A 27,970-nucleotide genomic window follows, 5' to 3' on the forward strand; every position below is an offset into this window, starting at 1 on the left:
CAGACTACTTTACTTCCTGCCTACCATCTGAACAGTATTGTGTGATACCAGTATCACACGATACTGATATGATTCATACAAGCTGTCAGAAATGTGTCTATAGATTTGCCTACACCACACAAAGCATTCCGAGCATGCAGTCATATAAATAAATCAAATAACCTAAAGTTAAAAGCTTACTTTGAACCATGTAATTATGTCCACAGGGACAAAAAAATCAAACAAATTTTATTGTTTGTAGTTGCTATTACTTGAGCTCAGACCTAACAGTTGATTTTAATTCTGTTATGAATATGTCATCTGTTTCCGTTATTTAGCATCTGACGCTGTTTCTGAACAACTTTGTGTCTGACAAATTTCCTCCAGCGGCCTCGTTCTTTAGTGCCTTTGGATTGAATGGCTTTTTTTTTCTCATCACCACAATGCACACTGTTGTCAATTAAAAAAAACAATAACTGTCATTTCTGTTTGAGGTAAGGGATTTATCAGCATGTGCTATCACTAGGAACAAAGCTCCAAACAACAGCAAAACAACTATAAAACAACTTTTAATATCGATGTTTTGCATTAACTAGAGTCTTCAAAATGGGAAAAACTGCTGTTATTATTATAATATTAAATTAAGAAATGGCATTTTAATGCTGTCTTGGAACAGAATTTTAGAGATTACTGGCAAATTATTTTGAGGGTCTTTTTTAAATTAAACATTTTCACACACAAAAGGAGAGACAATAATTTCCCAGGACACAAACACTTTGTTCGAAGTGAAATTGAAAAAAAATAAAAAAATAAAAATACTCTATCTATCTATCTATCTATCTATCTATCTATCTATCTGGATGCAGAAGTCATAAGCTACAGCTTTAGTTAGCTGGCAGCCAAGTCATCATCCATCCATTTACCACACCCGCTTCTCCTATGTTGCACCCAATTTATCAAATCAATCAAAATCATTGTGCCAGGATTACTCTAAAAAGATTTTGCGGCTCTCCAAGACACGATCACGACCATGATCAACAGCTAACGAGGCTGCCAAACTCCATTACTTTTGGTAGTGATTTCATTGAGGATTTACTAGCCAATTATGATAAAATGTCTTCTGACATCAGCATGCTTCAAGCTAAATGTGAGGACTTATAAGGTAAGTCACAGAGGAATACATCCCAATACATCTATTGGGAATTAAGTCAGGAGTGGAGAGTCTCCGACCTACCAACTGTATTGCTGTGAGTTGTTCTGAGTTGGAGGAAAAGCCCTCTCTTGACCGAGCTCACAGGATCACTCGCCTTAAGCCGCAGAATGGGAAGCTCCCACGGCCACATCGTCACTCTCAGACCTGAGACGTCATCCTACGTCAAGCCAGGGAAATCTCTGAATCCATGAAATATCAAGGTGCCAGGGTCTCCATCGACCCCAATCTCACCAGAGCCTTTGCTCAGAAACGTGCAGATACGTTTGGTGAAGCTAAGCAGCTACTTCGCATCCTCTCGGGTTAAATTGGTCTCCTTTGACTTTTATACCGACCACCTCTGAACTTGCACATGGTTGTGATGATAACACACAATGACTGATCAGTGCTCTGGTTGGGATCGAACTTGTCATGTTGTTACCCTCACAGCAATACACCATGATCGACTAATCTGACATATCATACATATTATACATGAATATCATGAATGGCAAAGATGACTAAGTGTAAGCCTGACATTAGTTGGTGTGTTGAAACATGACCGTCTTACACTGATTTCGGCTGTCACTACGTTGCTGTCACCAACACCTTAAAAACCACTCTCAAGTAATGTGGAGGTAAGGGTTGAGTTAAGTGTTAAGATGTCACATACCTTTGGCATGTCACATACCTTTGACACACTGCAGCCCTCAGAAGCCTCATCCAACATCCTCTCATGTGTCCTGATATCAGCTGATCTTCTTCTTTAGAGAGTCCCAACTTTGCACAAGCATGAGCGTGAAGGCCACCCTGTCCAGGTTGATGATGTTTAGGACATCAAGTTTTGATTGCCCTTTTAATTCAGCATTTGTGCTTATTGTTCTTCGGTAACTTCCTGCCAAAATGGACAATGAATACAGGAAAAAATAAAGTGTAAAAATGAAAACAACCCATACACAAAGAATCACAAATCAGGGAAAAACAACAACAATACAACCACATACAAAACAGTGACAAAATATATATTTCACCCTGACAAAATATATCTAAAGAAAATACAATTCATGTGAAAAAAATGAATCCATAGGAATACAGGGACACTGTTCAGAACAACAAATGAGCACCTTATAAGAAAATGAAAAGGAAACTCACCAGATTAAAGACAAGACCGCAACCCCTCAAATGAGCATTTTCAGACCCCCGCACAATAAATAGTAGTGTCGAAGATTGGAATAATGTAAAGACAATCAGATATGAGGACAACAAACACCTACGCTGGATTAAAATTTGGATCAAAATCCTAAAGTAGGCCAAAAAAAAACATACCCAGGACAAGGTGGTCTTCATGTGCACATCTGAGTCGATCCAACGGCGGATTTGTGATAGATCTCTCTGGTCGGTCACACCCAAAAGAGGAAGATCAGCTGCATGTCAATGGTGAGGCTTCTGAGGAAAACTGCTGTGACAGTCAGACACGTCAAAGGCATGTGACGTCTCAACACTTGTATGACCAATTGAATAAAAGAACAGAGGAGTCAGTTATTTTGAAAAAAAAAAGCAAAATTACCCTGACTGAGCTATTCCAGCGTTGTGTACAGGAGTTTCTGTAGATTAGGAATTTTAGCATTATGCCCTGTAGTCCCTGGTCCCTTCAAATCCAGAGAGGGAGTTTAGAGTGGAGCTAACAACACTGTGGCTAACTTTGTACCAAACATGTTAAATCAATGATGAGCGTTCCTTAATAAAGTTGTTTTAAAAGATTAAAAGACAACCACATCTATCCAAAGATCTAACAGCATGCACGACTAATGTCAAACATGTTGTACAGTCCTGGTGAAATAATGAGCAGAGGTCGAACTGCTCGCCATGAAAGTCAACGGAAAGCACAAAACCTTGACAATGATGACAATAAATCTGAATTGCTGTGTGATTTATCTTGTGGGATCAGTCATACATTACAAAGTGACTGTGACTAATGTTTTCATATAGGAGGTAACATCAGATCATTTTGTCATTGCAATGTGCTCATCTGCTTATTTCTACTCTAAAATGTGCTTTTACCAGTGTGATGCCCATAGTTTTGCCTTTCTTTAGGGGGTATGGTTCTGAACCCTTCCTACTTTGGCACTCTGGGCCATCAAAACACTATGATTCATGAGATGGGCCACATCTTGGGACTGTACCATGTCTTTAAGGGCGTGAGTGAGAAGGACTCCTGCGATGATCCATGCCAGGTAAGATTACAGTCTTCAAACTCTTCAAGACACTGGACACAGCACACTTGCTGCCATATCTCTGCTTAAAAAGGAGCTTTTTTCCCCTTAGTTTTTCAACAGTATGCTGCCCTTATCTTTTTTAGGAGACCACGCCATCCATGGAAACCGGAGATCTGTGCGCTGACACTGCACCGATGCCTAAATCCAAAATGTGTCAAGATCCTGGAGCTGTCAGCGATACCTGTGGTGTCGCCACATACCAGGGCACGCCCTACAACAATTACATGAGCTACACAGGTAAAATGAACCCATCTTAACATAAAGTAATTGTTAGCAATGTTGAGAAAAATATAGAGGATGCACCTTACAAGTACATTACAAGGCACATACATATCCACGTGATGAAATAGTGATTAAAGAGAGCTCTTGCTGCCTAAGAAGTGTTCTTGCAGCATTAACTCATTAACAGGCAGTTATTAATTTATTGTCCATGTAATTAGTTTCATTTAAACAAATACTGTGTTAAAGCAGAAGTTTAATTTTGATATTTGTCCATATAAAATGTATTATTCTGTTTTAGCATTAAAACTGCCTGCACTGAAACTGCCTCCAAAATTAAAAGAAAAAACATTTTTGTTTTTTCTTTGATTACATGTTATCATTGTAATGTTATTATGTGGGACAAATTTAGACGAATGGATATGTGATGAGAATCTCGTTCCAATACCTGTGTCTAGTGAAACGATTCTTTTACTTTAATTCCACATCAGATGATAACTGCACCAACGAGTTCACACCCAACCAAGTTGCCCGAATGCACTGTTACCTGGACTTGGTGTACCAGAAGTGGCTGACAGACGGGCAACCTGCCTCCATCTCTCTGGCCCCTATTGTGACAGGCCAGAGTCTGAATTCTGCATCACTCTACTGGCTACCACCAATGAGGGGAGCGTTGTATCAGAGGTACAACTTTGTCTGTAGTCTGTGTGTGTTGATGTGTCTTTGTTTAAAAAAAAAAAAAAAACACAAAAAAACCCCACAAAAAAATCTGTCATATCTTGACAATTGGTACTAAAAGATGTTGAACTTTGTATTTGTATTTGCTAACTACAATCCATAAAAAAGATCGTACAACTTACACCGTATGTTAAACAGGCTTTCCAGCAAGGTGTGCAATTTGTAGACAAGTGACATGTAAGAGATATAAATGTCCCTGACTAGTAGCAAAGTTCACATCATGCTAGTTATCTCTACACCAAACCCTGAGTACCTGATCCAAACTGAAAGACTGCGAGTGATGCCAGGTACCATGGATATGTAAGGAATTTTGACATTTTGTTGTTGTTCTGCTTTGCACATTCACAAAACTTTACATGTGTTTTTGTTGTCATCTCGGTGACTAGAACACTTTCTATTCACTGAGATGACTACAACAACACATGTAAAGTTAAAGAAAACAGGGACAAGCTCTACTACTTGGAAGAGGTTTGAATATACAGCAGTCGGATTATTTATAGCATACAACATTTTTATGGCTTATACAACAAAATTCGTAAAATGTTTAGTGTTGCATGTTTTAGTCATTGAAGTATAACTATATTTTACTGTAGCTCAGGGTGGACAATCCAGACACAATAGGGTGATATTAGAATTAGCTCTGCAGGAGTCTTCATCACATATTACATCATCCTAATAAATTTACACTTCCAGCTGTAGTTTGTCTTGCTGCCACAACAGGAAGTGTAACATTTAGTAACTGTAACAATCCATTTATTTTGCAGTTCCTCCCTCCATGTTCCTCACTCAGTTAACTGTGGCGACTGTGAGAAAGATGGTGTTTTCCACCAGTATGCCCATGAGGCTACTTCACCGCGCATCTGCGACACATCAGGCTACTGGACACCAGAAGAAGCAGTCGGTCAGTCAAACAGTACCTTTAACATAGACTGTGTTTGTGTATGTGCATGCATGTGCAGCTGTGTGAGACGGGTGTTTGCTATTTGTTTGTATGTTTTATCCAGGCAAATTGCACCCAGCATCTTGCTGTGAGCATAAACGGCAGTAAACCAATTGCAATACACTAAGCAAAAAAAGCGACGAAATCTTTTGACTCAAATTTCCCATATTATAGACACTATCTTTGGTGGTCATTATTCAACTGATGAATTTCACCTCTCCTAAAATGAAATCCAGGAGTAGCAACAGACAGATGTGATTATTCTGTGGAAGTGAAGGTCTTTTCATTTGCTTCTGTCAAAAAAAATTGACAGTTAAAATATTGGGTGGTTCCGGGTTTGAGTTTGTGTCCCGTAATTCTACCTAGGCCTCTTGTTTCCTGCATGCAAGCATGCGTGCGAGAACACACATGCACGCGTGCGTGCACACACAGGCACAAGGCACTTTTCTTTTCTGAGAATTTTAGGTGCATGTAAGACTAATGGCTCCTGGAAGACGAAAAAGCAGAAAATCATTAAATGATAATTGCTTTGAAAGACAGACCTCTCTCTGTCTGTGTCTTGCTTCAGCCAAGAGGGACCATTACATTGGGATTACTAAGCAAGTCCAACTAAACTCCAGCTAAAGTCTGGCTGCCATTCAAACCTACAACTTCTGTCATGTCAGTAAGCAATAGTCATTGTTATTTTTGTCATAATTCCTGAAAAGCTCTCCGTGATATACAGTGCATCCGGAAAGTATTCACAGCGTTTCGCTTTTTCCACATTTTATTTTACAGCCTTATTCCAAAATGTATTTATTTAATTTTTCCATCAAAATTCTACACACACACCCCATCATGACAATGTGAAAAAAGTTTTTTGGGGGAATTTTGATAATTTATTAAAACATAAATAAACTAAGAAATTGCATGTACTAAAGTATTCATAGCCTTTGTCACTTAGCTCAAAATTGAGCATTCTGTTTCCACTGATCGTTGTTGAGATGTGTTAGTGCAGCTTATTTGGAGTTTCCCTGTGATAAATTCAGTTGATTGGAAAGACAGACACCTGTCGATATAAGGTCCCACAGTGGACAGAGCATGTCAGAGCACAGATCAAGCACAAGGTTAAAGGAATTATCTTTAGACAGGATTGTCTCGACGCACGAATCTGAGGCCAGACAGCTAAAGTTCAGAATACTGGGACTCTTCCTCGAGTTGGTTGAATACAGTACTCAGCAATCAGGGACCAAGAACCAGAAGGATGCAAGTGACTTCTTAGCAAAAGGCACATGGTAGACCAGCTGGATTTTGCTGAATGGTACCTGAAGGACTCAAGAGGTTCACCTTTCAGTTGGACAGCAACCCTAAGTAACCAACCAGTGTCTTCAAGACACTGAAGACACTCAGCCAGATTCTGCCCAGCCAGAATCCGACTGAACATCTCTGGTGAGATCTGAACAGATAAACCAAGAACGGCTGACTAGAAAGTTTCTAGTAGAAACTGGCATAAAATATACTCAAATAAAAGTCACATTACTGTGCTAAGCCGTTGGTTCCGACTGGCTTTTCTCTGCGTTTTTTCGTTTTGCATTTCTTTTCTTGGTTTGCATCCGTTGTGTTTTGCATTGCTTCTCTGTTTGCAGCGCATTTGATGATTAAGTATATGTATATAGTATATTGTATATTTTTTTTGTTTGCACCACGATCTTCTTTTTGTACCTTGTTTAGACTCGTGTTTGTGAATTTGCATGGCTTCCATACCTGCAGCTGTTTTCGCCAACTAAGGCACATTAGGCAGTTGTATTGTGTTTGGCCCCCGTTGGCCACCCAAATTACGTGATGTGTAGAATTTTGAGGGAAAAAATAAACTTTATCCATTTTGGAATAAGGCTGTAATATAACAAAATGTAGAAAAAGTAAAGCACTGTGTATGCGTTCTGTACTATATGCAATACATGTCTGAGGAGTAAAGATAAAAAGATAAACCTGGGGGAGCACATGAGAATGAGAAACAGAGATCAACAGAGGAAACAAAACATGGTACTCACTGAATCACTTCCTTCTCTTCTGTGGAAACTCTACCCAAATATGTGGAAATCCTCTGCTGGAATTTATGCTTTGAAAACATGGCCGAGGAGGAAGACGAGGGATTACGGCTTTCTCTCTTTCACTGCGGGATCATAATGATGATAAAGAGTCTATTACAGTCTTACACTGGTGGTATGTACACAGCTGAGGAGACAGCCAGTCTGCTGGCTGCCCGGGGCTCCCTTTACACTTTCCCACTTCTCGGGACAATTTTGGGGGTCGCTCTTTGTCAGCTATAGGAGAAGAACAGTATAGACTTCAGCAGCACGAGGAAGAAGACAAAGTGACAAAGGAAAAGTATACGAGATGACAGTAATAACATAAGTATTCTGTCCCTTGTTTCACAGTATTAAGAGCTTTTGATTCTCAGGCAGAGACTCTGACATGTGCATTACTGCAAAAGTCCCTATATCAAGTTTGTGTCTGAAAGTTGGGAAATTTGAAATCTTTTCAACAATTTTTTTAACAGCCTGCTTACTTGTCATGGAGCCATCCTCCTTGGATTTGAGAAGCAACATCACCAGGGACCCACAATGTTGCACAATGCAAAAACCCCTGTACACAACATTGGAACAGAAGTGAGAAACTGAATTTCCACAAATGGAAAGTCATCACCAAACGGTTTAAAGTTGAGAATGATTACATTTGCATGCTGCCCTAAATGTTGAAGGGGCTCACAATTTAAAGTGACAACATTTAAGCCAGTTGAATCACGCCGTCAACTTTACTGCATTTTCCTGGGAGAAAAATCAAATGTTGAATGAAAAATAACTAACTGTACTGCATCTGTTGTTCAACATTGGTTGTTCATTTTCGGCTGGGCAGATGTATTACAGGAAACTAACCAAACTAAATGTTTATTTATCATTGATTAGCAAATTAACTATGTAGTCTAATGGAATAAATATATCAGGAAAGTGTCCACACTTGACATTCAGCAAAAATGTTAGCAACAAATTTGATGATTTTCAACATATCAAATTTGCCTATCAAATTGTTTTATTTGTCTAAGTGTTGCAACGTTGTCTAAATATGATTATGGAGCAGCAAATTTATTTTGTATAACTATGTATTTATTGTTGTTACCTGCACCAAAGACAACAACAACAACAACAACAACAACAACAACAACAAACAATCCTGGATTGTCCTAGAGAAATTGACCTGTGGTTTTAGAAAGAAGTTAGTTTTAACTTGTAAAGCATCCTTGACATGTGGACAACTGCTCCCACTTCATCAAGGAGAGCCATCGGCCATCAAACTGTCGTTTTCATTTATTTTCAAGTGTACATACTCATAAGTGATTTAACTCTACTGTCAGCCCACCAGTGTGACATTTTTGCCGTTGAGCGAGCCATTTCTCCTAGTATAGCTCACCGTCTTCAGCCTTTTCATCTGGCTTCTGAAACAGTTGAACAGCTGAAACAGAAAGTGTTGTTTGCTGCTAGTGGTTCTCTGTTTATCTTCTCTGACGTCACCTTACGTCATGCATATGTGGCTGTCGGTGGACAAAAGTACTTTTAAAAACCATCCATCCATCCTTTTTCAATACCTGCTTCTTCCTTGAATGTATATTTTCCAAACCCTGAGTGCAGGAAGAAGCGGGTATTGAAAATGGATGGATGGATGTACAGTATCTGCATATGTGGAAATGGGCTTCACGCTAATTTACCTGTTTCATTTTGATGTAACATATTAATACAATGCCCACATGGTGTTCATATAAAGTTTTAAAAAGTTTTCACTTTGGCTCTATTGTACCAATAAGTCTTCCCTGTTGCCTTGAGCGCTGGTAGCCAACAAGCTGCTTTTGAACGGAATTTAAAGTTTTCTGTTGTAATGCATTTATATGGTGGCTATTAGTGCCGCTCTCCACACCACTTACGGCATCCTGTTTCCTTCCGACAGACCCTCACACCCTCACTCTATTGCACTTCCACACTTGGCTGGTCACGGTGGATGCAAAATAAGTAACACCTCATGAATCTGGGTTTTATTTCCCTTTTCACCAGGGACCCAGCTGATAATAACACTACCCGAGTGCGATTCCATTGTGGTGTTCACCGACTCTGTAACAATTAGCAGCTCATTTTGTCGGGTGTCATGGAGTTTCTCTAATGAAAAGTGACTTGCTGTAAAGAACATGGCTTGTTAAGTATGGGATTGTGCACGCAGTTATCTTGCTGACTGACTTTGTGCATTGTTGCTCTGTTGTGACGTGAGCATTGCAGTTGTTGGTTGTTTGAATATGGGCCATATCTAAATAATGGTGGTGTTCAGGGTCGGATGACTCATGACTCACTCAATTTTTCAACTGGAACATTATTCCCTTGTAAATAATGGGCGTAAAGTTTCTAGCGGGGATAACTCCATCTGCCATACAAGGTCAGCACGCAGCTCCACTGCTGCTTGTCCAGCATGAAATGGACTTGAAGGTCGATACGAGTACACGCAAAGACATTTTAAACAAATGTTAGCTACAAAAAATACTGTAAAATCAGTTGCTTTTGGTGGGTTTTGAAGATATAGGGCACAACCATGGCCACATTTTGCTGAACATGCTGAACTGAACATTCACTAATTCATTGTTGTTCTGTTCATTTCTCTTAAAAATGAACTTTCTAGCTTCTTGGGCCTTGAAAGGGATGAGGTCATTTTACGACAAATTCAAGCATATGTTTCTTTGATATTATTGAACTGCAGGTCCACCCGATGTGGAGCAGCCGTGTGATCCCAGCCTGCAGGCCTGGAGTCCTGAGCTCAGCCTGTACGACACTAACTTAACCTCACCGTGTCCAAACACTGAGGGCTGCACCCTGACACTACACTTCCTCCATCCACTCGTTCCTCACTCACTCACCCTTTGGGTCACCTACATGTCTTCAAGTAAGTGTAACTCACGCGACTATTTGAACTCAGTTCAGGGTGTAGACAGGTTGGACTGTTTTACCTCAAACACCAACAGATGTATAGGAATAAAGCAGATGGAAAACAGAAACTCTGAAGGTGGGGTGTAAGCCCCAAGGCCTCCAGTGGCTGGTTGGAACCTGAGAGGAAACACATTGTCCATCATGTTTGAATGCAGCTTGAGATGTAATAAATTAGTCAGTGGGTCGGCAAGAAAACAGCATGCAATCGGGATACACTGGGAAAATAAAAAGGAAAAGTTGTTGTTTGTGGTGGACTGCTGGGAGACTGGAGGCATAAACAATGTGCGGTGAGGCTTATGAAAGCAACACATAGGCAGCAAGTGACGCAAATTCTCTGCGTCCAAAGCCCTATTTTGAAAACAGTTAAATAAATGAATGGAACCAGTTTTCCAAACAAAAGTTAAAGACGTTCCTTTATAAACAAAGGGGGGTGGTGGTGGTGGGGGGGATCCCTCTGCACTCCAGCAATCCAGCCATAGCCACAAAATTTAGTGCCAGCTTAGGAAGAAAAGTGAGAAACTCATCCAAGTCGAGATTTTGAACTTTTAACTGGAAACAAAAGGAGTCAAAGCATTTGTGCATTGCCCTGATACCAATTCTAGATAGACGTAGTTCTATGTAGCACCACAGTGACACCGACAACATTCCTTGCCTGAATGCATGAATACGATGAATCAGTACTTTACTTTTTTCTGCCTTTTTTTCTGTCTGTGTCGTATGCCGTTGTCGCAGACAACCCCGCCATCTCCAACATAGAGCTGATAACAGACACGGGCAAAAGCATTCTCCTGGGAGCCCAGCACGTCTTCTGTGACATGCCGCTCACGCTGCGCCTGGACACCCAGGGTGCCGCCGTCGCTGCCATAAAAATCTGCACTTTTGATGAGAAAATGGAAATCGATGCCGCCATGTTGTCCTCTGGCCCCGGCAGCGCTCTGTGCACCAGCTGCCAGCCTGTGCTCTACAGGATTCAGAGGCAGCCACCATTCAGCGGCAAACCTCCGCCGCCACCACAGTCCCAGCAGATGTTCACCGACAGGTACAGTAGGTGCTAAACGTATGTTTAAAAAGTAATGCATTTTTCAATCATGGCAAGTTCAACCATTTCATCTGAAAATGTTGGTTGTTACTCATCCACTTCTTCCCCTTGAAACGAGCGATCACGACCATTTCTCTAAGAGGGCAACTTTGATACTCTCTAACAATGGTGATGTTACAAACAGGAGATGTTATGAGAAGCCCTCATAAAATTTTAAGGCCACTATGGATTACTAGTTTCACTAGAGTAAAAAAAAAAACACTTGAAAACTGCTAGTGCACAGTTATCTGTCTTCCAACAACCGTGTGGGTCTGTTTCTTTTTGAAAAACTTACAACAAAAATGATTCCAACATGTGGACGCTGAGCAGCCGCAACTGATCCAAATCTGTTTCAACAGACATTTACTCAATCATGGGCCTGCTGAAGTGTTGGAGCTCAGCTGAATCCGTTTTCATAGTATCCTGTCTAGAACTGTGAGGTGTCCAAATGATTACCGGAATCCAAATGTGCAAACATGAGCCAGTATGTTATCTCAACAACACAAAAAAAAAGATACAAACCATTCTTAATCTCCCTCTTGTCATGCCCTTGTATCAAAGTCCTATGAAAAGCTGATTAACTACCTGCAAGGATAATTCAGCTGTGTCACACGATTACAGACTGATTGGAGATCATTTCAAAAGTTTTTGTCCTGCCAGTAACTCAAAAGTTGCTGTTTTGGAGAATGTTAGTTGGACACAGCTTCAAAAACAGTTTATTTTTCAGGGAACACGTCTCCTACGTTACACAAGCTGTGTCTAAGTGCAAAAAGATGTAAGAACCAGTGGGGATTGAGTTATGTGGGACTGAGGAGGGCAGAAAGGGGTTGATGGGAGGAGACAGGAGTGTTTGAGAGCAATGAGTTTGGAAAAGCAGCAAGGTGGGAGCTAGAGTGGGATAATGACGCAGACAAAAAAATGAAAGGAGGAAGAGGAGGAAGAGGACTGGAGTGATTTGAAAAAGATACCGATGAACGTTTAGAGAGGAGAACTGTGAAAGAACAACTGGAACCTAAAATGAAGTCTAGTGAGGAAAGCAGGCACAATGGGTGACGTTTTTGTTTTTTTTTACAATATGAACCAAACGGGAGCAGCAGAGGCTGTAAACACTGGTGACTGCCTGAATGAGGTCCTTTGGCCGCTGAGTCATGGAGAAGATCACATATTCAGATTCACCTTGATGTGACTATCAAAAATAAATAAATACAGAATTTCCATTCAACTGAATAAACGAGAAAAATGTACTGCTCCAGAACAAACAAAATAAAAATTAATAAGCACATTGACCCTTACTAAGGGTGTGTACACTTCCATTTGTCATGCCTGATCAGATTGCATGTTATCAGACTGCATTGGATATCAATTATTTGTGTTTGTTCTAAACATCAATGCTATTTTTCTTTGCCCTTATGTTTCCCCTCACCTCAACCTGAACTAAAACTTGTCCTGCTCCCCAACTGGAGAGAGTGTGCAACAGGACAAACACTCTTGCAAAGGAAAACTGTCCAAACCGGGACACAAATCAACAAAATTCCAGCCTTTCAGACACAGACGATCTCAATACACATATTTTGAGATAAAAACATCTCTGAGATGCTTACATGGCACTTAAACTTGTTTGTTTCCAAAACTCCCGGAAAGGTGATGGACATATTGAATGTTTCCAATGGAATTACATGCATTTGAGTTTTATTTTAACGTGCAATCAGCCCATAATGGTTGAGCTTCCATTTCAACTGCTGCACCTGTCAATATTCAATGTCCTGGCACCAACAAACACAATCAGCCTCTTTTCCCCTACAGGCACTGAATCAATCGTCATTCTATCTATATATTCCTATATGTGTTTTCTGTATGTGTCTCCACAAAGATAAATGAATGACTAAATAAAGATATCTACTCCTCTTCTCTCTCTAGCTCCGTGAAACAGGGAGTGAAGTATCAGTACACCATCCAGGTTGAGGCTGACGGCCTCTTGAGTGATCCCTCTCCACCTCTCCTTTACACCCATGGGCAGCCGTACTGTGGAGATGGTCGCATTCAAGGGTCTGTGACGGTTTTCCTGCTTCATCTTGGATAAGGAGAAACTAATCCAAAACCCACATTCACATGTTTTACTCTTCATTTAGAAACCTACAGAGATAGGAATGCCCTTTTTTCTATTGTTCTTTTATCTTTAAGGGGATGTTGTTAGGTGGGATTTAAATTGCAGCTCAACATATAAAGTGCCAACACTCCATGTCCAAATATGAAAAGCAACTATTTGGTCTAACATATTCTATAAAAGATAATTTGCGATGAAGTAATTATGGATATCATCTCATAGGTCCGAAGACTGTGACGACAGTAATTTAATTGATGGTGATGGCTGTTCTAAGAAATGCCACAAGGAGATGGGCTTTAACTGTAAAGGTAAGTTGTGCCTATTCACTCCAATACATGGTCAGTCAAATCATGTGATCAGTTTGTCAGTAGCTGGGTTGGACTCCATTTTACCTTCGATCCTTCATGGCATAGATTTAACTAAGAGCTGGACACATATTCAACACAAACTTAGGCCCTCATTGACACAACAGCCTTATGTAGTGTAGGCGGTGAAAAGAACCAACATCTGGTGCCTTCATGGTGCCTGACCAGTACAGGTTAGAAGTTTGAAATTGATTTGAAGTGGGTGATATGACTGAATCTGGGAGTTCTGGACAAGAGTTTAGCAGCAGCATTCTAGGCGGTCTAAAGATGTTTTCTGTGACAGGTGAAGACTGAATTACGACACAAAACCGCGGACGATTAAAGCTCAGAATGAGACAATATGGATCAGATTTTGGCAATATTTTTGAGATGGAACTAGCAGGAACAGGTCATAGTTTTGATGTGATAACAAAGAAGCATGGTCTGGTCAAACATGACCCCTAAGCTTCTCAAACCAGGGCACACATGAGTGCAAAGGGACTCTAAGGAGCTTTCTACTTTGGGTCCCGGAGATGCCCATCCAATCTCTTAGCGTGTCTACAAGGAAGTAAGGATAAACTGTGTCAAAGGCTGCACTGAGACCTAACAGAGACAGGAAAGTGCATTTGCCAGTGCCAGATGCCACCATAATGTCGTTGGAGACCCTGAGGAGAGCTGTTTCTGTGGAATTTAACTGACCATAACCACACTGAAATGTATCAAGTGGTTTAGGGTAAGGGCAAAGGTCTGCTGACTAATCCTAACACTGACCTAGACATTTGGGGCTGCTGCTCACTGGTCATTTTTCCATTCTGTTTTCCATTTGATCCCAATGGACTGGTTGGGCAACACTGTTTTAGCACCTCTGGCTTAGATGTTGGTCTGTGTTGCCGATTGCGTTTGTATTATTTTTAATAGATCATAAAAAATAGTTTTTATTTTTAAAAAACGGTTATGAACTATGCTTGCATAAGTAGAATAATAGCTGCCTCAGTTTTGACATCAAGAACCAAACTCTGCTTTACATGGTGAGGCTGAAAGCAAACAGATTCTATTTGGTCATTTGGTCATACTTGACCAATACTAGTTCACTTGAACAAGTTTAGAGTCCGACAAACAGACTGCCAAATCCAGACCTACCAAAGCTTTGCACAAGAACTTCTGACTTGAGCGGATTCCACCAGTAATTATCTGACTAGCTTGAGCAAAAACAGATGGGCAAGGGCTTAATAACAATGTTTTGGATTTGTTAAGTCGTAGTTTGTTTTATTTTGCATATCTAAGTCTTGATGTTGTGCTGGCAGAGAAACAGAAATAATGTTATTGTTTATTTAGTCTCAAAATATTTAGCAATATACACAAACTTCAAAATTTTAAACAGCTCAAGTTGTCATTGTGTGTAACACTCGCAAGCAGCAAGCTTTTCTTTCCTATCAGGAGAGCAGCTCTACAACCCTTGGTTCCTCATCACTTTGTGCATTGACTCCATAGCGAAATGATAGAAGGACATTTTGTAATTTTACCCCCATAATCAAATCAAATGCTTTGCGGGTGGTTGCAACTTTTCTCATCCTAAATTTTTTCTTACCCAATCAAAAAGATAAGAGGAAATGTTGGACGAGTTGAGGCCCAAGGGTAACATTTAGTGATGTTGTGCCAAAAATCAAGTTTACTCTTCGAATAAAACAACCGAAAAATTAAAACATAATGACAAACAATAACAAAGAGTTCCTTGTAGCGGATGAGTCATATGCCTGCCAGACAACAACTCAGTGGGTGTTTCGTGATTCAGTTGGTGGCAAAAGAGTCACCTGTTTCAGCTTCACAAGTTCAGTGTTTAGTTGTTCTACACCGACTTTATCCGAAAAAAATAATGCATTGCGAGAACTGCTGTTCAGTTAGCTCGGTGCCAGTTGTTTAGACAAACAGTAAAAATTACCAGAAACGCGCAGTAAAAACATGTGCGAAAGGCAAACAAGGAAGCCACAAAGAGCACCTCCATCATTTGGGATTACGCCACAAGACAACAACACTTTGTGTCTGCTCTCCAGACCAGACTGAGGCATGCAGACAGGCCACAACAAAAGCCTCCCAACACATTGCTGGAAGGGGAGGGTTGCCCCACAGGAAAAAAAACCTCAGTTGAAAGCTGTAGACGGAGGACAGCATGTGTTTTCTTTAATTTGAGTATTAGGTAAACAAATTCAAAAAGCACAATGTGGTCAAGCGAAGCTGAGCTGAATGCATTGAAAGCATAGCCTGTGTGCACGCTCGGGCTCCTTCCTAATAAGCCATTAACCACTCACACACAGTAAATCCTGTGGAATATTGTGACATACGACATTGCAGAGCTTTCACACATTTCACACATCGCTATGGATGTGACTCACATGCCACAATGGCAGAGGGAATCAACCCCACTGTTGTGGTGCGTGGTGTTTCTCAACTGCGCCACGACTCTCCCTCTGTGTGACAGAATGTTTGGCCAGCTTCATTCAGCCAGCGTGACCTTTGGGATGCATGTTTTTGATTTTGAGGGAAACCGGAGCACCTGAGGGAAACCTACACAGATGTTCTTCCCATACAGACACAAAGACAGGGAGTTGAGGCCAGGACCTTTTCACTGACCTTCTTTTCAAGTCAGTCTTATCTTTGAGAAACAGAGATATAATTCTAAAACATTAAAGAAAATATAAATAGAATATAATAATGAATCGTTGAACAGAATATTACAATCCCAAAGACTTGTAAATATCTACGAGTTTATAAAGTTCATTATGTCAATCATATGTACTTACGTTAAGATTATGCTTCTTCCTTTAAGACCCCCCCCTTACAGTTGGATTGCACTTATTATTGTGTGGTATAAGTGTTGCGTTATGTGTTTGCTACAGGGATAAAAAAAAAAAAAATGTCCAACGTCCAGTCAGTTTATTTGTCAGGGGGGCGAGCAAGCAGCAAGCATAGAGCCATCGCTTCTGCTCTAGCATCAGGGCTATAGTCATGCCGTGACTAAAGCTATTAGATGTCTCGTTTTACAATAAAATACATCATGACGAGGAAGGAAAACAGTTTGGCAAAAACAGGTTTTTACAAATTGCAACACTTAAACTAATTATTCAGTTGTACTTCTTAGTCATACACAGAGTATTTGTTGGGGTTTTCTCACCACATTTCCTTCACCCAGTTAACTCTCAAGGTGCCAATTCCTTTCGCTCTCCCTGCGTGAGTACCGTTTACTGCTTGTTTGCAGCAGCAACCTCGCCGTCTACTCTTTGTGGTCTCACCATCCCTGAGAAACCAGATACATGCTTTTGTTCAGAGGCGCTGCTTTCCACTTAATCAATTGTGATTAAATTTTTTTCCCGCCTTATTGAATAAAGTTAAACTGCAGAACATGATTACAGCATGCAGCCGATAAATGTAGCACAGATGGTTCCAATAACTTAGTCAAAAATACTCAGGCGATTGTTTTATTCGTGGAGCTCGATCAATAAAGTCTTGGAATTACATTTTCACAGGTGTTGTCAGAGCCGGCGTTAGGGTTAGTTCACACGGCGTATTCACGCCAAAATGAACTTGATGGCTATGTTCCATATTGTCTAGGTCTAATTTTCCTTTCATCAAAAACATATTTCCGTCTGCAAATTGAAGCCAATTATGTAGCGTGGACTGTCTGACGCAGCCCTGTCTGTCTAAACTCCACAGCTGTCCAGATGTTAATGAGGTCAAACTTCTGAAGTGTCTGATGTTTTCCACCCACCCATTTCAGAAATACTGACTGCATTTCCATGGCTTGACATATGCCTCCAACTCTTGATAAGCCTGCTGGGATGCTCGGATAAGCCCACTCCCAGTCATTATGAATGTATTTGCATCCAGTTGAAATTCAAATATTGACAATGAAGCTAAGAAAAATGTAGCGTAAGGTTTTGTTGGAAATTAGACAGATTGAAGCTGAAGACTAACATTTTTTTCAAACAGTCAAACATTTTGATGCATAAGAATTAGTATTAATCAGATAGAATACAAATAGTTATTTCTTACAGTGTCAACCTGCACACTTTAATGTGTGCTTAAGCGATGTTTTACTGCATACCTTGCCAATATCCATATATACAGCACGCGACTTCTGAGCACAATTAAAGCTTAGGTCAGCATGCAGCTATATGTCTTTTAGAATGCTTTAGGAATTACTGGCAATGTATTGGACTTGAAAACAACTCGTAATGTTCTATTATTTATTCGTTGCATAGTGAATGTGCAGGTTTGGGAGTTGTTTGGTTGTGTGTTGGATGAGTTTTGACGGAAGGGGATCTGTACAAGGTACCTTCTTTCTGTTCGCTGAACAGCTAGCGTCTCTGCTCCCTGGAACAACAGGCAGTGACAATTAATGGGAGTGCACGTATTCATATGACTATAGGGATGATGGCAACAGACAGATTTGCCAAAATGTTGAACCTTTCAGACAAAGGCAAACTTTCCATGAAAACCGTGTATTGTGTCAGAACATAACAGTATACTGCTGTTGACTCTGCGTCAGCAGTGGCCTATGGAGGTTTACTGAGGATTGGACTCTCTGCCTGACAGTCACATCTTCTATCCAAGGAAGGTTAGCGTGACCTAACCCTGCAAAGTTAAACTTGGTGAATAGAAAAGATGGACAGTGAGAATTGCTTCAGTTTTGATTCACAGACAAATAGGCTTGGATGGAAGACTGACGATGAGGGATGGGAGGACTTTCGGCCAGTTGACGTTCATAAATCTGCCTCTCTGATTTTCTCCTCGCCGTCTCTCTAAGGTGAGCCCAGTCTGTGCTACGTCTTTGATGGTGATGGAGTGTGTGAAGAGTTTGAGCGCGATTCCAGCGTTCAGGACTGTGGTTACTTTACGCCTCTGGGCTACACGGATCAGTGGGCAGCTACAGCAACTGCATCTCACCAGGATCCCAACCGCTGCCCCGCACACGCTGCCACTGGAGAGCCTTTGCTCACCAAGGTACAGAGTAGCATGAACCTCACAGCGCATAAAAAGAGTTCCAGATGACAATAAACCCGACGTTAGCAGCTGGCTGCATGTCTAAACAAATGGCTTGTTTCAACAGGGATGAATAATACGCCCAGCTCACTACTATTGTTGTTTTGGCCAGTGAGCTTAAAAATTTGGCCACAGCATGGTCCAATTTATTTGGGCTCCTCTCGGTAAATCTCGACTATCCGAATCTGGTATAAAGGGATATCCAAAAACCTTAGAAGTTCGAACATGTGTTAAACTGTGTGTGTGTGTGTGTGTGTGTGTGTGTGTGTGTGTGTGTGTGCGCGCGCGCATGGATGCATGTTTCAGGAGACAGCATCTAATTTAGGACTAGGAATAGAAAAAAATAGAAGGCCTATTAGTCCCACATTGAAGTAATTTGCATAATTACACAACTGTATAGTGCTGGATGGAAAATTATTTTAATTAAATGGCAATAAAAAATGTAAATAAAATATTTGTATGGTATAAAAGGGGGAAAAAAACGAATTAAATAAATAAGTAAACTGCTTCCTATAGGACCCACAGCCCTGACTGTCTCTTTAAGTAAACATTTTTTGCCTATGACAAAACTACTTCCTGTTCCAAAGCTGTTTATTTATTTATTTTTATTTTTTTACTTTTTCAACATGCTGTTGCGTATATTTATAATTCAAGTGCAATGCCCATAGTAAGCATGGTGTATAAGCAATAGTACACAGAAATACTGCTGTACCCATAATAAGTATAAACAAAACAGTATGATGACAAAGCTATATGTTATTTTTGGATGTGTTTTACAGTGAAGACAAAGAAAACCCAGCCACAACGAAAGTTATCCAAAGCACAACTGTGCAACAACGCTATATGCTTGTTTTGGATGTGCTCTATGCTAGGGAGGCAGCGGCAGTGCGGTACCTTTGAAGGTCCAGTGTGTGAAACATGGCTTGATTTATGATTTTTATATCAGTAAAAGCTTGCCATACTGCCCATATGTGCATTAATAACAGAATGAGGCCGCATTTGTTTTATTGCTTTACTGTTTGTTTTATGTATTTATGTTATTATGCACGGCATTTTGTGTCAGCTGTGGTTGTATTTAAAGTGCTTTATAAATAAAGTTGAGTTGAGTTGAGTTCCACTTTGACAGTGAAGGAGTGCTGGTTGAAATATAAAATATAACATTGCGCAATATGAATATGAGAAAGGGGATCTTACTCTTGTTTTTGTCTTGTGCAGCTCTGCCATTACCAGCACCTGGAGATGACTGAGAAATTGCCCTCTGATGCCTGGTTCCCATGCACAGCTCAGTCAGACTCAAATAATGAGCTCGAGCATTCATACTGGCTGAAGGTATGTGTGTGTGTGTGTGTGTGTGTGTGTGTGTGTGTATGTGTATGTGTATGTGTATGTGTATGTGTGTGCCTTTCACATCTCCTCTCCCTTCTCCCCACTAACCCTGGGTGGCTATTCTGCCGTCAACATTTCAGTCCAACACTTCCTGCACTTTCCAGGTTTTAAAACAGGTTTGAAATGGGCCTCACACACACACTGCTGGCTCAAAGCCTCATGCACGCACACTCATTCCAGACTTCCTAATTACATGATTCATACAATGCATTGGTTACCGTCATTACTCATTTTCCAGATCAACTGTAAACTATATGGCACTAATGATCTGTAGATGATTACCAAATGTTGACTAACGCCACTCTTATTTTTTTCAGATTTATATTTTCACTAAAATTTAATGACGGCCATCACCAGGTTACCAGTGGTGGAAGACCACACATTATGTAATGAAGTCATTTTTCTTAATTTAGTACCTTATAAAGCATAAGCAGCTAAACTAATAAAGGTTATTTGATCATTTGAAATAGATTTCCTTGTCACCATGAACACCTAATTTGTTTAGAATTTATCATGACGCTGGCTCAGGCCGAGCAACACGGAGGCTAATTATTACCTCTTGTTTTCGATCATTTAAACGTGATTGTCAGACATTACATAGCATTTAGTAATTGTTTTATTTGTAGTTAAGAATGAAGAACATTTGGAAGTAATGGCAGTGGAAAAGCCAGCGTCGACAGAGAATTGCAATGGTAGCCGCTGCAGCTCACGTGTCTAATTGGTCTGCTTATCTTCGCAGCGCGGGCCAACCGTGCTTCACATGGATGTCCCGCTCTGTGTGCAGAACTGCATTTTGACCCGGCGCTCCATTCCAGACCTGTGTCTGGCTCACATAGTTAGGGGCTTAGTATTATTTCATCTTTCCACAGCCACAGTTTCCACAATCAGCGACGTAGGTCCAGACTACAAACGCAGGGCAAGCTGTTGATATGACTGATAGCTCCAAAAATCTTGACATTCAAGGGCCCATTTCCTTTGTGAGACGCTCTCCCCGTCATTTTCACGTCTTTGTCAAATGACTCATTTCCCAAGCCTGACTTCTTTTATAGATGCCCTGCTTATCAGACACTTTTCTGCAACCTTTCTGGAAGGCCCACCTGATCCCCCAAAGACTCTTTGACTGTCTGAAAAGCCTTCATGATAAGACCCATGTCTGCCAGCTTTCCCCAAAACACCTCTTTTTATGCCTGGAGTGTCTTTCTGGCTCTGAAAGGCTGACTTCACCTTAAATGTCACTCTCTCTGAAAAGCACTCATCAACAATCCTATCTATCTCATATCTATGTCTGCCAGCTCGCTCCGTCTCATTTCACATCTCCACTTCTTTATTTGGAGGCTTTTATTTCCCGTTTCTAAATGGCCTCAGAAAAAAAAACAACCTTTGAAGTGATATCAAAACCTCTCTTTTGAATGTGAAACACGCACAGTCTGCAGGCTTGACAGGTGGCTTTTCAAAGTTCCATCGCGAGGGCAAGAAACCAGGGTTAACATGGAGCACTTACGTATCAGTCATAACACTGCGCTTGCATTCACCAAGTCGCCACGCTGGCAGACCTGTGCCAGGATTTTTTTCAGTCTCTGTCACGCTCTCAAAATGTCAGCATCCCACGCAAATCACTAACGAGTGGCATAATATTCACCCCTTCAGACCACTAGTTAAACAAAAAACAAAGGCATATTTCAAGAAGGTTCCCTTTCCTGCAGAAAAGAAAAAAAAATCCCACCAACATCGAAAAGGTCAACTTATGCAAAAACAAAACACTTTAATGGCACTTTCAGATAATTTTCTAAACAATTAATTGCCAACTCGGGGAAAAAAAAAAGTGTATCCCAGCTGGCTTCTGGCAAAGGTGGGGTTACACCCTGGACATGTTGCCAGTTTATTGCAGGGCCACATCGAGAGACAAACAACCATTTGTACTCTCATTGGCCTCTGTTTGCCTCACATGCGTGATGTTTTTGGACTGTGTGAGGAAGCCGGAGGAGCAGCAACATGGCTAATCACTGCACCACCGTGTCTCCCTTTGTTATTTTCCACTTCCATCTTTTAATGCGTCTTGTATGTCTTGTTCTCTAGGTGGGATTTGCTCATCCTGGGGTAGCTGCCACTGTGATGGTGTACTTGGCTTCCGATGGGTCGTGGTCTGGGGATCAGTGTCGCAGGACTGTCACCATCCTCCTGTCTGATACCACCGGCAAGAACCATTCTCTGGGTGCGTCTTCGCCCGCGCATGCTAGTGCATTTCCATTGCCTCTCGTTGTGCAAAACCTAAATATGGCAATAGATACTGGTGATGGAAACACCTAAACTTGGAAAAACCTCTCAAATATGGCTAAAAGGTTTTGACGCTCTCATGAGGTGGTTTTTCGGAGATGCCACATGACTATTCTAATGAGCCCTTTGTATGCGCAGGCACACACAACCTGTCGTGCAACCGGAACCCGTTAATGGCCAACGTGACCCATGACCTCTCACAGCCGTTCTTCATCACGGCGTCTGTCGTACTGCTCTTCTCCACCCCCTCTGTGGCAGTGGGAGGCGTGGCCCTCAGGACGTCCTGCCACTTCAGCACCTTCGCCCTGACCGGGTGCGCATCAGAGGGTGGGCTTTCCCACAACTACCTACTTAACACACACACACACACACACACATACGCACTCCCACTGACACGAACATGCAGCCTATCTGCACACACAGGGGACTTTTTTTGTTTTGATTTTGTTTCTGGTTTCCAATAAGATTACTTTTGTATGTTCACACTTGCTTCCATTATTTCACTCAACTACACGTTGAGAATGGTGAGTTATTCGTCCATTGACCCATTTTCTAGACCTGCTTCTCCTGCAGTCCAGTGAGGGAGGCGGTAGAGGGGTTTATCCCAGCGGTCTTTGCTTGGCTAAAGCAAGTCACACTCTTACCGCAGGGTCACACACAGAGGGACAACCATTTCCACTCGCGCTCTCACCTACAGCAAATTTAGAGTTCCCAGTTTGCGTCATGTGCATGTCGTTGGACTGCGGGAGAAACTGGGAGTACCTGTAGAACACCAACGGACACACAGAGGGGACGTACAATGTCCACAGGCCTGGGATTGAACCTGCGACATTCTTGTTGTGAGGCAACAATGCTAACCACTGTGTCGCCATTCAATTTCCCTCAAAGGGCCCTTACAATCTCTCCAGATGCAACACCCTCTGTCCTTAAAGCCTGGAACCAGGAGAGAGGAAACTAAACAACTAAAAAAACAAAAACAAAACGCAGCCCTAAAAAGGGAAACTGAAGAAACATCAGAGTTACTGTAGAAGAGGGATCCTTCTCTCTACAGTAGAACGGGTAGAAGTACAGTGCCGTGAAAAAGTATTTGCCCCCTTCCTAATATCACACAGAGACAACCCAAGGAAATACAAAATGCAGTTTCTAAATGCAGATTTCATTTTTTCAGGCACAAAAAAAATTCAAACCTATCTGCCCCTATGTGAAAAAGTAATTGCCCCCTGAACCTAATAACGGGTTGTGCCATCGTTGGCAGCAATAATTGAAATCAAGCGTTTGCGATAATTGGTGATGAGTCTTTCACATCGCTGTGGAGGAATTTTGGCCCACTCTTCTTTGCAGAATTGCTTCAACTTCACTATATTGGAGTGTTTTCTAGCATCAACTGCCCGTTTAAGGTCACACCACAGCATCTCAATTGGATTCCAGACTTTGACTTGGCCACTCCAAAACCTTCATTTTGTTTTTTTTGTGCCATTCAGAGGTGGACTTGCTGGTGTGTTTCAGATCGTTGTCCTGCTACATGATCCAAGCGCGCTTGAGTTTGAGGGCACAAACTGATGGCCGGACGTTCTCCTTCAGGATTTTCTGGTAGACAGCAGAATTCATTGTTCCATCAATCACAGCGAGTTGTCCTGGTCCTGAGGCAGCAAAGCAGCCCCAGACCATCACACTGCCACCACCATGCTTCGCTGTTGGCATAATGTTCTTTTTTTATCAAATGCTGTGCCATTTTTACGCCAGATGTAACGGGCCGCACACCTTCCAAAAAGTTAAATTTTTGACTCATCAGTCCAAAGAATGTTTTTCCAAAAGTCTTGAGGATCATCAAGATGTTTTTTGGCAAATGCGAGACGACCCTTTGGTCTTTTTTGACAGCAGTGGTTTTCGCCTGGGAACTCTCCCATGGATGCCTTTTTTGGCCAGTGTCTTTCTTATGGTAGAGTTGTGAACACTGACCTGAACTGAGGCCAGCGAGGCCGGCAGTTCTTTGGATGTTGCTCTAGGTTCTTTTGTGACCTCCTGGATGGGTCGTTATTGCACTCTTGGAGTAATTTTAGTTGGTCGACCACTCCTGGGAATGTTTGCCACTGTTCCCAGTTTTCTCCATTTGTGGATAATGGCTCTGACACTGGTTCGCTGGAGCCCCAGAGCCTTGGAAATGGCTTTGTAACCTTTTCCAGACTGATAGCTTTCAATCACTTTAAAAAAAAAAAAAATTCTTGAATTTCTTTGGATCTTGGCATGATGCGTTTGTTTCTTGAGATCTTGTAGCCTGCTTCACTTTGTCTGACAGATTCCATTTAAGTGATTTCTTGATTCAACAAATGTGGTGGTAATCAGGTTTGGGTGTGACCTGTGAAATTGAACTCAGCTTTCCCAAAACTGTAGTTAGTCACATTTATTATGTGATTTAACAAGAAGGGGGGGCAATTACTTTTTCACATAGAGCCAGATAGGTTTGTAATTTTTTTTCCCCCCTTGGTAAATTAAATTATCATTTAAAAACTGTATTTTATATTTCCTTGGGTTGTCTCTGTGTGATATTAAAATTGTTTTGATGAACTGAAACCTTTGTGTGTGATAAATATGCAGAGAACACAGAAATCAGGAAGGGGGCAAATACTTTTTCACAGCACTGTATGCACATAGATCACAATGGCAAAGTGTTGAAGTAATACCAGAAATGTAACTTTGTGTAAAGTTCAGGTTTTTTTTCTCTGGGTCTTCACTAAACACATTCTGTTGTGTGAAAGCATTATCTACTGTTATTATAGTATAATCTAGTTATAAACACAAATAGGCATACACAGTGGCGATGATTTCCAAAACGTTCTGAGATGTTATTATTGCACAAGAGGACGGCATTGTCCTTCATCCTTGGCCTTCCTCTCAGGCTGAGTTTCCCTACACAGGTCTGGTTGCCTCTCATCACTTTCCTTCTGCTCTCCTTTGTCCATTCCTGCATTAGCTGTTTGCGTCAACCGTGTCAGGTGGACAGCTGCAGCCCTCCTCAGGTAGAACACGCCACTGTCAGGTAGGTCCCTGTGGATGGCAACACCGGTCAGTAAGAAGGCTCAAACAAACAAACAAAAGAACTATCTACACATCAGTGGGTCTCTGTAGGTGCACAGGAGGAGCGGAAGCCTCTCGCTGCTCTGTTCAGTGCCACCAAGGATTCTGCATCACCGTCATCAATGGAAGGGGGTCTCCTCCTCACAAGGCAAGTCCATTTGAATTGCTTTGCTTTAAATTTCCCGCTTGGTACATTAGAATACCGTTGCATGTCAGTTGGAAGGCATTGGACTTCATTAGGTAGTCAGTGTTCGTCCACTAAAAGTTAACATGTGCTTGGGTTTGCAGTATTTTCCTTCCAGCAAAATTCTAGAGTAGTACCACAGCCATTAGTTCAAGCCCTTGTAACGTTTAGTTTCATTTCATTCGCTCAATATTTGTGGCTGATTGGTCTTACGCCATCAAATCCAGGGGCAAGTTAATTACATGTACTGTGAACCATAAGGAAACCCAAGGAGAATTTATACCGCCGGGCTCGGTTTTCGTGGATGACGCCACATGTCATTCATGGATCCAAGAAGCTGTCTAGACAGCACAGGGAACAACAGGGAACATTACAGTGCCATTAAAAGCATGTTGTTTGCTGCTGGTTTATTCCGTTTTTCTGTAACATTTAAACAAGGCTACTTCTGGTGGCATTTTTGATTGATTTGGATTAACATATGTACAATATAGTCACAATCATCTTTTAATATTTAGTATTACTACAGAAATGATAGAATAAGTATCCACTTGCACATGTATCTTTTGCAAAGTATCAAAGTAAAGAGTTTAAATTAGTGTCCTCGAAAAAAAGCACACGTGGAAACCTGAAGGTATGGATAAGAATCACACTGAGGACTGCCTCAGCCTTGAACAGTGATCATGGTGGCTCAACATAAAGGAGATCTGAAGATTTTATGCAGACAATTTAGATGTGCATTATAAATAATGTGTGCTTTTGATGTGTCTGCCCACTTTAAAACTAATGTGATGCTTTAATTGATTCTGAACAAATGCTAATTCTTTCCAACCGTGATGTATCACTAAGAGTGACAGACTTCCACTTCCCTCAGAGACAAACACACCTGGAGTGCCTCCACGGCTCCTGGGATCGTGTTGTCAGCTGTCAGCCTGTGGACTGTGGCCTTCCAGATCCGTCCTACGTCTACCATGCTGTATTCAGTTGCCCCAGGGGAACCACCTTTGGCAAACAATGTTCCTTCTCCTGTGGCTCACCTGCAATTTTACAAGGTAAACTGTGGCTTTGTCAGTCCTATATATGCATTAAAAAACAAAAGAGTGCTGTGTTTGATCATGCTATTTTGATGATGACGTTGCAGCACTTATACATTCACTTTGTCAAAAAAAAAAAAAAAAAATTCCCTTATGCTGATGTAACATACCTTTACCCTATTTTAAGTTTTCAAAATTCGGAATTTGCTGCTCATTTACTGCACTTGTCCTGCCATCTCCTGAATAGAATTTAAACCCTCAAATGAACATTATTTACAACCTGAGGTGCTTTTCTTAACATGGGATGCTCCCAGTCTTTTAGTCCTTCAATACTCAGCTCAACAACTTACTAGTGTTCTGAAAAATATTAGTTACAAAAATAATCATTTTTTTTGTCTCGTTTGCACACTAACTACTCAATGTACGATCAATGATTCAATCAATGTATCACAACAAACAACTTAAGTTACACATTCATATCACCATGGTAGGCCGATGGTGCCCCTAAAATAATACATTTTCAGTATTTTCTGTTCAGCATTGATGCTTTTCACATTGACCGCACATTGCATTGTTGGAGCCTGGACATTTTATAAGATAAAATAAGATTAGATTAGTTAACTTAACATATTGATCAGCTATTAAAAAGATAATAAAAATCCTTAATTGGACCGAAAGGTTTTCGGTAACACTTTATAAGCATTGCAGATATAAAATGGGTAACAAAGACCTGCTTAGGGTTTACTGTGATGGTGTGAGTCATACTAAAATACGTCGACACACTGGTGAACCGACTGACCAACTGAGGGTGGGCCTGTGTCGGTTAGCCGACCCCGAGCAAATAAAATACAAGCACTTATATACAGTGGAGCAAGAAATGTCAAAACAATAAATAGTCAAAAGATGAGTCAGTAGAACAAAAAGCAGGAAAAACATCTTCTAGATCGGACAAAGTGCTAAGGAAGCAGGAGTCGGGTGAAACATTGACAGTCAAACCGACTCGGGGACACGTCAAAGGGTCAAAGGGTCAAAGGGTTACAATCAAGATGGAACTCGAGTCTTCTCAAGTGAGGAAAGTGGACTGATTGAATGATGACGCACTCAAACAAGACACCA

At 41.1% G+C, this 27,970-nt stretch overlaps 1 protein-coding gene across 1 annotated transcript in view; it reads left to right on the forward strand.

Annotated features, from left to right (window-relative positions):
- pappa2 (pappalysin 2) overlaps window positions 1-27,970 on the forward strand; it is a 63,362-nt gene that overhangs the window by 16,488 nt on the left and 18,904 nt on the right. The window contains exons 6-20 of the mRNA XM_076031542.1: window positions 3,263-3,402; window positions 3,528-3,681; window positions 4,155-4,347; window positions 5,166-5,302; window positions 10,115-10,297; window positions 11,074-11,380; window positions 13,337-13,465; window positions 13,746-13,831; window positions 18,669-18,865; window positions 20,120-20,233; window positions 22,367-22,502; window positions 22,703-22,877; window positions 25,536-25,601; window positions 25,691-25,787; window positions 26,695-26,872. Of these exons, the coding sequence (XP_075887657.1) occupies window positions 3,263-3,402; window positions 3,528-3,681; window positions 4,155-4,347; window positions 5,166-5,302; window positions 10,115-10,297; window positions 11,074-11,380; window positions 13,337-13,465; window positions 13,746-13,831; window positions 18,669-18,865; window positions 20,120-20,233; window positions 22,367-22,502; window positions 22,703-22,877; window positions 25,536-25,601; window positions 25,691-25,787; window positions 26,695-26,872 (2,292 nt within the window). The remainder of the gene's footprint in view (window positions 1-3,262; window positions 3,403-3,527; window positions 3,682-4,154; window positions 4,348-5,165; window positions 5,303-10,114; window positions 10,298-11,073; window positions 11,381-13,336; window positions 13,466-13,745; window positions 13,832-18,668; window positions 18,866-20,119; window positions 20,234-22,366; window positions 22,503-22,702; window positions 22,878-25,535; window positions 25,602-25,690; window positions 25,788-26,694; window positions 26,873-27,970) is intronic.

Source organism: Nelusetta ayraudi, unplaced genomic scaffold (genome assembly GCF_046127955.1).
Source record: "Nelusetta ayraudi isolate G7.1 ecotype Tasmania unplaced genomic scaffold, CSIRO-AGI_Nayr_v1 ptg000033l, whole genome shotgun sequence".
NCBI lineage: Eukaryota > Metazoa > Chordata > Actinopteri > Tetraodontiformes > Monacanthidae > Nelusetta > Nelusetta ayraudi.